The following is an 11,164-nucleotide window of genomic DNA, read 5'->3' on the forward strand; positions in this document are numbered from 1 at the left end:
TTTTAGCACTGTTGCATTTTTTAATGTGTATCATTAATAGAAATGAAAAAATATTAAAGTATTTGTTTTTGTTTTTGTTTTTAAAGCCGCTTGTTGAAATAGATTCCTGCTCTATGGAGCTCGTGCAACCTGGTGCAAGACAAGTTGGAATTTCCTAAGTTCAAAGTTCTGAAGTGTTTTCTTACACAAAAGCAGTTTCCTAAGTTCTCAAAGTTCTGAAGTGTTTTCTCACACGAAGGCGATTAAAGAGCCGAGTTCATGACACTAGCTCTCATTATGCAGCTCTTTTCAGCTTTCAGATGGCACTAGATTCGTATTCCACCTTATCTTTGTGTCAGGTTAACATACCTTAACACATGCTTTTTTTCTCCAGTTGGCTTTCTTCAAAAATGACTTTTGTTGCTATGGTCTTCTCTTGCTTTGCTTAAAATAATCTGTGTTTTTCTCTGATATCCTTGCCTTCAGAATATTGCATTCCAAACGATGTGACTGTTCATCTTTTTTGTCTGTTCTGTCTGGTCTCTTAGTTAATTTCTTATAAGTCTGACATTTTTAGGTCAGATAGCTGTCTTTTTCCTCATTCCTCGTCTGTCATTGTTCTATTTTTCATATTTTTCAGATGCAGAAGCAACACAGAAATTTCAAAAAATGTCCAGGGTACCCCTGGTCAGTGTCCCCCTTCGATGGACACAACTGATGCCTGTTCTCTCTTTCCAAGGAATGTGAATTATTTGACTGTGAGACCTCCTGTAGGTTGTGGCCTTAAGAAATCAGATCTTGGGGAGAGTCCCTTCCTTCATGACTGGCCTCCCATAAGACTGATACTAATTTGGCCAGAGATGACCTCAAGGCCCACCAAATTGAGCACAACTTCCCACTGGGGGCTTTGGTTCTTGATCTTAAGCTTATGGGTCTATTCTAACCAAGAAAAGCCCATCAAATCAATGCTTCAACATCCAAGTTGAAGTTTAATCATTTTGGCTGCTGCCCTTTAATCTTCCTCTAGCATGCATGCAGTCCAAGGAATATAAAAACTGGTTGCATAGGGAACCAAGGTTACTTTCATATTCTTGGAACACAAGTTTTTGAAATTGCAGTTCCAAAATTATAGTTATTTTTACTGTCATTTAAAGTTTTATCCAGTATTAAATCCTAGGAATTTTCAGCAATACTAATATTCAATTTTTTTTATTTTTTTAAAACCTAATTTAATTTTGTTATTTTGGTTTTATGTTGTCTTCACCAAATTTATTAATGTCTGTTTTGTTATGTCCTCTTTTGTTTCTTTTTAAAACTTGTTTTGTGTTTGTTTTGTTTTGTTAATAACTCCAAAAAATTCCTTGAAATTCTCTAGAGTTCATGTAGCTACCTATTGGTAGCTTCCTAATTTGGTAATTGTTCAGACCATTAGACATTATTACATCCTCTGTCTATCTTGGGACTATCATTGACATTATCTTAGTGATTGTGAGTTCAGACACATAAAGAATTGGCAAAAAACACTTCCTACAGACCTTAAAACAAGTTTTAAAGTTACATTTCTGTACATCTAATACATAATATCTTCTTAGCCATTAATGTAATTCCTTTGGATAAAGATAATATATTCAGAGAATATTGGGACCAAAAAATGCACTTGTTTCTTGCCCATATATATATAGATGTATATTTTTTTTAATTTGGTGTTTGTTTATTTTGGTTACATTGAATATAGATTTGCTGAACAGTTTTGATGTTATTATTTTTTTAATAAAATTTGTATTGTGAAAGTGCCTGTGGAATTATTTTCTAATGAATAACTTAGAATAAAAGCTGTAGATTTTGTCACATTATTAGGAGCTTTACTTTGCTTCTTACATGGAAGCTTGATGACTTGGTATACAGACTGAGAGCTCTAGCTGTTGAATCCATCTTGCAGTTTTTCCTTCAATACAGTTAAAAGCTCGCTGTTTATACTTTACTAATTTCTAGAACTTTAAAGGCTGGTAAGAGTCCCTTTGTAATCTTAATAACCATGAAGGTGTGCAGGCTTGGAAGTTGTTTGACTCAATCATGAGAGGTGTTTTTTCTTCTTAACATTAGAACTTCTTGAATTGTACTTTGAAACCATCTTAATCTGTCTGTGCAGCTATAACAGAATACCATAGACTGGGTGGCTCATAAACGATAGAAATTTATTTCTGTTGTTCTAGTGGCTGCAAAATCTATGATCAAAATGCTGGCAGATTCAGTGTCTGTTGAGAACCCACTTCCTGGTTCATAGACCGTCATCTTCCTGCTGTGTTCTCACATGGTGGAAAGGGCAAGAGAGTTCTCTGGGGTCTATTTTACAAGGGCATTAATCTCTCTCATGTGGGCCCCACCCTCATGACCTGTTCACCTAATAAGGCCCCACCTCCAAATACCATCATATTGGGGATTAAGTTTCAACATATGAATTTGGTGGAGCAGGTGGGGAAAGACAAATATTCAGCCTATGGCAGAAACATATTGAAAGCCATTTTCTTTTTTTTTTTTTTTTCCTTCTTTGTGGTGAAGGAAAGTGCATCATTTATTGCAGGGAGCCAGACAAGGAGTCCAGGGTAGCCAGTGCTCAAAACACCTGAACTCCAAAAGCCATTTTCAAAGACCACTTGTTATGTATTCTACTCCTTGTAACTTATAGTCAAAAGAGTTGAATTCGTTAGTTTTAATTTTCTAGGCTGATTTCTGCTGTAAGTAACTTTCCAAAATTTCCAAAAGTTGCTTGTTTCTCGGTAGTGGACTTGGTGATATTCTAATCTTTATTTCCATATCTATCTCTAAGATGTTTTCTCATTCACCATCTTTCTACCCATTTTTGTTTTGCTTTTCAAAAATTGTGGTAAAATATATAATGTAAAATTTACTGTTTTAACCATTTCAAATGGATGATTCATCAGCATTAATTACCCCAAGTTTTTAACTTTTGCCCAGAAATAACTTCTTTGTGGTTTTAACATAGGTTCTCTTTTTATATACAGATATTTTCTCTGCCTCTGTCATAGTTCACAAATATGGTAAACCACATTCTTGCTATGGCAATATTTTAGGCAGGGGTGCACCTCTGTGTTCTTCCATAGGATTCTATTTCTTACAGTATATATTAGGTACATTTTCTTAAATTATAATACTCTTAAAGTTCTGTGTCTTATAGCATCTTTTTAAAATTCATTTTTAAATAAAACATGTCAGACAGTCAGACTTAAGCTTGCTTATTATAGGCAGTTAGTTGAGTTTTAATTGGTGTTAATGAGTTTTAGCTTGACAATAGTATCCCTTTACTTTCAAGATATTCTAAATACTTATTTCACCTGACTCAAAAATAGCCATTTCATGAATATGTGCTTTTTAGTTACAGCCAAATAAAAGGTGTGATTGGCTCAGTTTCAATCCATCACTATTACTAGAAAAATAATCTCTGAACTACAAAGATTTAGTTTCTTGCTCTATTTTGTCAGACTCTGCCAAAATACCTCTTTGGGTCTCATTTATTTGTTTAGAAAATATTGAGCACTTACTATATGCCTGATACTATTCTACATGCTGGTAAAACAGACTGAATTCTCTGCCCTTGCGGAGTGTACTTTTCGGTGGTAGAAGACAGAAAATGAGAAAATTATATAGTATGTCAGATGATGATCAATACTATGGAGAAAATTAAGTAGGGAGGGAGGATAGTGAGTATGGGTTGGGAGCTGGGAGGTTGCCATTTTAAATTTGGAGATCCTGGTAGGCCTCCATGAGAAGATAATTGAGTTAAAGACCTGGAGGTGAGGAAGTGAGCCACTTGAGTATCTATCAGAAGAGCACTCAGAGAGACAACAGCAAAGACAAAAGCCCCAAAGGGGAAATTGGAAATTGGAATCCTCATACATTGCCGATGGTAATGTAAAATGGTTCAGCCACTGTGCAAAGCAGTCTGACAGGTCCTCAAAAAGTTAAACATAGAATCACCATTCTCACCTTAGTATCAAGGACCCAGCAATTCTACTCCTAGGTATGTATCCAAAAGAATTGAAAGCAGGGAATCAGATACTTGTATATGCATAATAGCACTATTCACAATAGCTAAAAGGTAGAAACAGCCCAAATGTCAACAAAAGATGAAGGGATAAATAAATTGTAGTATATTCATGCAGTGGAATATTATCTAGCCATAAAAAGGAATGAAGTAATGATACATGCTACAATGTGGATGGACCTCAAAAACATGATGCTAAGTGAAACAAAAATCATAGAAAGTCACAAACTATGTAATTACATGTATATGTAATAGACAGAATAAGCAAATCCACAGAGACAGAAAGCAGGTTGGTGTTTGCCAGGGGCTGTGGGAAGGAGGGAATAGGAAACAACTGCTTAAGGGGTACAGGGTTTTCTTTTCAGGGTGATGACTGTGTTTAGGAGACCGCATTGTGAATGTACTAAATACGACTGAATTGTTCACTTTAGAATGGTTAATTTTATTATATGTGAATCTTCTACCAAAAGAAGAAAAGAGAAAGAAACCAACACCACTGACAACATTAGCAAGCTAAGAAAATGAAGGAAACCTTAATGTAAGTTAAAAATCTTCAGCTAACATAATGATGAAAGGAGTTGTTTAAAGGTCCTGAAGTTGGATCATGCCTGGCTCAAGGAACAGCAACAAAATGATGAGGTTGCACTAGAGCTGGAGGGAAGGGGGAGAGTAGTAGGAGATGGGGCCAAGGAGGTGCTGTGGGCCATGTAGTGCAGGGCCTTACAGGCAATTGTAAAGATTTGGCTTTTATTCTGGGACAGGAAGTCATTAGTGGATCTTGAATACAGAAGTGTTTTATACCTCAATGTAAAACAAAAATTCTTAAGTACATTCTGAACAAAATCACTCTAGCTGCTGTGTTGAGAATAAGTGCAGGGGACCAAAGGCAAGAATCAGGGAGATCAGTTAGGATGCTATTGTAACAGTCCAGATGGGAGATAACAGAGGTTTGGATTAGGATGGTAGGAGTGTAGGTTTATAAGTGGCTCAATTGGGGGTATAGCATGACGTTTGCACCAACAGAATCTGTTGATGGTTTGGATGTGAGGTGTGAGAGAAAAACTGTTGTGGAGGATAGCATGGTCATTAGCCTAAACAACTGGAAAGATGATGTTGATATTAACTAAGATGGAGAAGACTAAAGGAGGAGCAAAGGTGGGAGAGAAGATGACGACTTTGATTTTGTACATGTATAAATTTGAGATGCCTTTTAGGTATCCAAGTGGGGATGTCATGGACATTCTGATGTGTGAGCTTGGAGTTTAGGGAAGAGATCCAGGCTGTCAGGGACATTTAAATTTTGTAAAATCACAATACTATGAGATCACCAAAGGCTATAGAGGTAGAGAAAGGACAGGGTCTACAGCTGAAGCTCTGAGGCATCTCAACAATAAGCAGTTAGAGAGATGAGAAGGAAATCAGCAGAGGAAGCTGGGGAGTGGCTAGTGATGTGAGCAGAACGCCAGAGGGGCAGCAGTGTCCTTGACCTCAAATGTCCTATTGTAAAAGGTGGGTATTAACTTGTTCTGGGGTTTTTGGAGTCTATGATTCTATTTTGGTTATACCTAAACATCACTTATAATTCGTTCTTTGAAAAAAATGAATTCAGAATGCCACATACTTGTATCCTCAACAGCAGAAATGGGGAATTTTTCGACATTGAGAAAGTGAAATACTGCAATTACTCCTAGACATGGTTAATTCTACATGTACTCTTGTAAAAGTAATATTCTTCCCTTTCTGCAAAAGAAGAATCTAGGTCTAGAGCTGATTTGTAAATGCTCTGCAAAATAAAGGTGCCATGGTCAAATAAATTTAGGTTATGAGGGGTGACAGTTAAATAGTTCTTTATTGCGGATTTTTTCATGCTACATGCAGTCTTTGGTTCTCTAAGAAAAAATTTAGCGGGCACTTTATTTGACCCCAGAATTTCTCCACCAATACTTAATAACTTTTAAACATTAATCTCCATAAGATGTAGTGTGGAGAATGCTGACCTGGAATAATCCTTACTCAGATTTTCTGATTTGGGAAATAAAAAAGTTGGATGAGAGTGTTGACTAAGGTGAACTAGACATTTCATTCACATTCATAAATCATTTGTAAGGTGGACTACAAAACTGGAGGCTAGCAATATCCATTTTCATATTTTTAGAAATTATATCAGTAAAAATTGTATGCTCATGATTGCGTTTGTAAAATAGCTATGTAACTGGAACAGACCAGTAATTTGTGTTGGAGGGTATGGTCACTTTACATTGTTTCAAATTCAAGAAGCTTCAGACTCATAATTATGTCTGGCTTCTCACTGTAACTCAGGCTTAGCTTATCAAATCTACCCACTTGCCTACTTTTCCTGAAACTATTACTATTTTCAGCCTATTTTTATCTGTTAAGGCGTTTCTTACTCTGTAAGGTTTACTTCCTGCTTAAACAGTTTCAAGAGATTTTCCTTGATACTAAGATTGCAAGCTATGATCTCCAACTCACAGTAAAGCCTCCCTGTACCTTACAGGGGCAGTTTGGTGGGGTGGCTGAGAGCCCAGGCTCTGCAGCAGACTGCCAAGGTCGAAGTTCCTGCCTGGCCAACAACTTTGGGCTCTGGGCTTCAGTTTCCTCATTTGTAAAAGGGAAACAACAGCACCTACTCATAGAGATGAGGGAATTAAACCAGTGAATAGTGTATACAGCAGTGGCCTGGCCAAAAGTAGGTGCTCACTAAATGCTGCTGTTTACCCCAGTACCGCTAATGTTAATGCCATTCCTGCTGTTGCTCCTGCCGTGTTGCTCTCATTGCTGTTGCTTCTATTACTACTGCTCGAAGGAGACCCAGAGAACTACACATCAGTGGAATCCTCTCACTGACAACTTTAAAGGCAGTCCGCCAGCACTCTGGTTACCCGTAACTTTGGCTTATAGTTCCCAGATCTTGCCATACCTTCCTTCAAGCTGCAAGGTGGATGGCATCTTATCATAGTGCTTCTCTAACGTCAGAAATGAGTGTAGTTCTGGCTTTTCCTGTCAAGACTATGAAAAGACACTGCCTTGTTAAAAATGAGCACAGAATCCAATCTGCTTTGGAAGAAAACATTCCTTTTGTGCTGAAAGTATCCCATCTTTACAGGAAACTTTTAAATGATCATTACCAGGAATTCATTTCCGGGAATCTCGGCTATTATCTAATACCAGTAATTTTATGAAAAAGTATAATCGTAAATATCAGCAGAAAAGTGTCCTTTTCTTTAGTAGGACTTTGAAGTGATTAAAAAAGTACCTGCCTTTGTCAGAAGTTAAGGATATTGTCACTTGGTCTTGGAATTGCTATGTTTTCCCCTAATCTCTTTCCCTGTCCTCCATCTTCTCCAGTATATCTGCCTGAATAGATTAATTATAACATAGAACAGAAGGAACATTTGAAGTTGTACAAGTTTCTTTTTCTTGATAAAATGTTGAGAATAGAATGGGGTATTGCTATCTAGCAAATCTGTAGCCCTCGGAACATAAGAATCCTTGGGTGAATCAGTAAATATCTCAAGCTTAGAAAACTAGGCTAACCAGTTGTCTATTAATTGATTGGCTCAAATGTCCCAATGAGTACAATTTGAAGTGATTTTTCAAAGTTGATTTAGTTCTCTTAGTGACTTCCATGTGGCTTTGTGATCAGATTACCTCAGTTCTGAATAATTAAAAAATATATACTCTATAAAATAGATAAACAACAAGATCCTACTGTATAGCACAGGGAACTAACTATATTCAATACCTTGTAGTAACCTATAATGAAAAAGAATATGAAATGAAATATATATATGTATATATATAGCTGAATTACTATGCTGTACACCAGGAATTAACACAACATTATAAATCAACTATACTTCAATTTAAAAAATAAGAAAGAAGAATATACTCAATGCAGCTTTATTTTTAAAACTAAGTGATCTGAAAAAACCTGAATAGCCTTTCATTTTCATTTCTTCCTAGTGCCCTTTAGATTAGGGGAATTGGCTTTTTTTATCTAGTTGTTAAATAAACACTTTGTTTTATGTAGATCTGTTTAGTTTTTGTTTTGTTTGTTTTTTTATTGAGTTATTATCAGTTTATAATGTGTCAATTTCTGGTGATTAGGTGAATTGAATAAAGTATAATATACAAAATGTTTATACATAAACTACATTTCACACACATTATCTTTTAAGTTGTCCAAAAAAAAAACCCATAGAGATGATTTGCAATCCCATTTTACAGAGGAGCAAACTGAGGTCACTTGTCATCCTGAAAATTAAATGGCATCAGGAATTGCTGACTTGTTTACGTTACAGAAGCACCATCCTTCCTGCCCCAGCTTTAGTCAGATTTGAGCATTTTCTTAAATGGAATATCTGCACAATTTCCAAGCTGACTTCCGATCTGCAGACAAGGAAGCAATCCTTATCCAGAAGCCTAAAACTTCATTATCTTCATAGCTGGCTTAAAATGCATGTGGCCATCAAAAAAAAAAAAAATCACAGTGTTCTTGTTGTTCATAGGAATCAAGAACTGGAAAGTTTCTTAAAGGTCATTTCTCCCCATCTCTCAAACAGTGCAAGAAGCTCTTCTGAAATACCTCTTTTTTAAAGTTCCAGCTGTTAGAGCTAGCTTGTTCCTAGGCTTCCCATCACCCTGCCCTGCCCTCTCCTCCTAGGAGGACAGTTTGATCCTCAGATGCCTACTCAGCCCCTCCCTCCCATGTTCTGGGCCTACCCCTGAGCTAAGCGTGATTTCACCAGATCAAGCCCTGGCATCTAGCATCAGCTCGCAACTAATCTACTACTTAGTCCTCAGTGCAGCAGAAGGGGAGCCCTTAATCTCAAGCCCAGGAGCACATCTTCCTTTCAGCTTGAAAGAAATAGAGATATCAGAGGAGTGAGCATTGTAGTTCTGGCTCTGCAGCTGCTCAAACCGGGGAGTGGGGAGCCCCTGCTCTGACACTGGGCAGCGGTGTGACTCTGGGCAGGCTGCTTTCTCAGTCTGTGCCTCGGAAGTTATTGTGATGATTAAGCATGATAGTCCATGTTAAGCACGTAACAGGGTACTTGGCAGTGCAGAGCAAACAGTAAAGGTTATCTGCCATTAATAATTGTCATTATTTCAGTTGGAGGTATAGAGGTGGAAAATTAAGCTAGATCTGATACCACCCTCACATCTCCCTGGAAGGATAGGCAGGACCACAGGATGTCAGCTACTTCCCCTTTATCTGAAGCATTGGGGTTTCCACCTGGGATTGGTGGGTTGGGATCAGATTAGCCAGGGTTCTTATCCATGTTTTACCTGATGCTTTCTCCAGTACTTTAAGATTAAATGCAGCGGGTCACAGTATTTAATTTATTGCTGGGAAGAGATTAAGTACCAACCAGAGCCAGCTCAGGTCATGAGGTCCATGTCTCAGTTTATTTCAACTGTGTAATGGCTTAGGGGAAACTCTCTATGACCCCAGGGATCTCCCAGGGCTACTTGCCTACCCAGCTTCAAAATCTGTCTCCTTGGACAGGTGAGGTACTTCTCAATGTCTCCTCTTCCTCTCTGCTGCCAGGCTAGTGGTTCTCACCAGTGGTCATAGATTTCCCATAGGAGAGTTAAGCCCCTGTGATTTAGTAAATGTAGCTTACTTATAAGAGTAACCCTTAACATGAGATCTACCCTCTCAACAAATTTTAAGTGTTATTGCCACAAAAAAGGGGGGAGGCTACAAAGAAACTTGGGGGTGATGGATATGTTTATTACCTTGATTGTGAATCGTTTCACAGGTGTGTGCATATGTCCAAACCCATCAAATGATATAAATTCAGTATGTTCAGTTTTTTATTTATCAATTTTACCACAATAAATCTCCTTTAAAAATTGGTAACCTTTCTAGTTCCAGGCATCTAGGAGCCCAGACAGAGACCAGGATTAGCTCCTTCTGTATGGGTTTCCATCCCAGGATCATCCCTCGACAGAAAAACTGCTGGTAAACACTTTCCAGCCTTCACTAATTTTACCAGGAGAGGGCGCACAGCAGACATGCAATCTCTATTAAATTATCAATTTTGCCTCCAAAGTGGTCCTCAGTGTAGAGCTGTTTATACTCTGGGTTGGTTCATTTGCCTTTCGTGGTTAAGAGGCTCTTGCCTACTAGTTTCAGACGAACAGCTCAAGGACATTTGATATGACTGCAACAGTTTCATTTCTCCTAAGAAAGGATGCACCTCCCCAGGCTGGATTCCATGGTTACCTAGATTATTGGTTTTGAAGGCCTGACTGAGGAAAGGTAGTTTCAGATTTTTGAGTTTGTCTGGAAGCCTGTGGAGAGAGAGAGAGAGAGACAGAGATAGAGACAGAGACCAGCAGGCGGGGAGGGCCTGGAGGCACATCAGAATCAATTATGGATATTAAAAAAGAAAAATTCCTGGGCCTTGCCCCAGAGCTAGTAGATCAGAGTGTCCGAGGCTAGTGCCCCAAGAATCTATACTTTAACAAGTTGCCAACTGATTTCATGTAGTCAGCTGTGAACTAGCACTTGGGAACTTCTAATCTAGGGGAATCTCTGGGACCCCATCTCAGTCCTGCTGCTGCAGCACCAACCATTAGGGACATAGACAGTCAAGGGGACGTAGAGTCAGAACAAGATGTGAAACAGGTGGAGTCTTGGCCAGTCCTTCTAGAGGGAGCAAGGCCCCTCCCATTGAGGAGATGAGGGATGGTGGCGGGGGGAGGGCTTTACAAGTTGGGGCAGCAACTCTGTCCCCTCAGATGTTGTAAGAGAACGATGACTGACCTCTCTCTGCATCTCCCACTCAAAGTTGCAGGAGAAGCTGAGCCTTGCTTTCCAGGGAGCTCTCAGCACAACACCAAGCCCTCCATCCCGCCCCCCACACACTCAGGGTGGGCTGCAGTCAGCTACACTTGGGGGCCACGCTTCTCCAGCTATTCTGGGCTGAGTACCCCTCCCCAGCACTGCTCTAGGTGGTGGTGCCCAGAGCAGCATCTGGTCTTGTTTTCCGAGGGAAGGATCCTGCTGAGATAGTTCTCAGCCACACTGAGCTCAGCCTGAGCAAGTCCTCAGGCTGAATTGGGGGCCTGAGCAAATACTCAGATACTAGG

The 11,164-nt window shown here is 38.9% G+C and overlaps 1 protein-coding gene across 4 annotated transcripts in view; it reads left to right on the top strand.

The window, feature by feature from the left end:
• The window catches only part of ZNF280C (zinc finger protein 280C), a 46,329-nt gene extending 44,560 nt beyond the window's left edge, over positions 1-1,769 (top strand). For all 4 annotated transcript variants that reach the window (XM_010991562.3, XM_031446266.2, XM_031446265.2 and 1 more), the window contains one exon: positions 87-1,769. In XM_010991562.3, coding sequence (XP_010989864.1) covers positions 87-102 — 16 coding nt within the window. In that variant the 3' untranslated portion in view covers positions 103-1,769. The remainder of the gene's footprint in view (positions 1-86) is intronic.
• Positions 1,770-11,164: the final 9,395 nt, after the last annotated feature.

This window comes from Camelus dromedarius, chromosome X (assembly GCF_036321535.1).
Source record: "Camelus dromedarius isolate mCamDro1 chromosome X, mCamDro1.pat, whole genome shotgun sequence".
Classification (NCBI taxonomy): Eukaryota; Metazoa; Chordata; class Mammalia; order Artiodactyla; family Camelidae; genus Camelus; species Camelus dromedarius.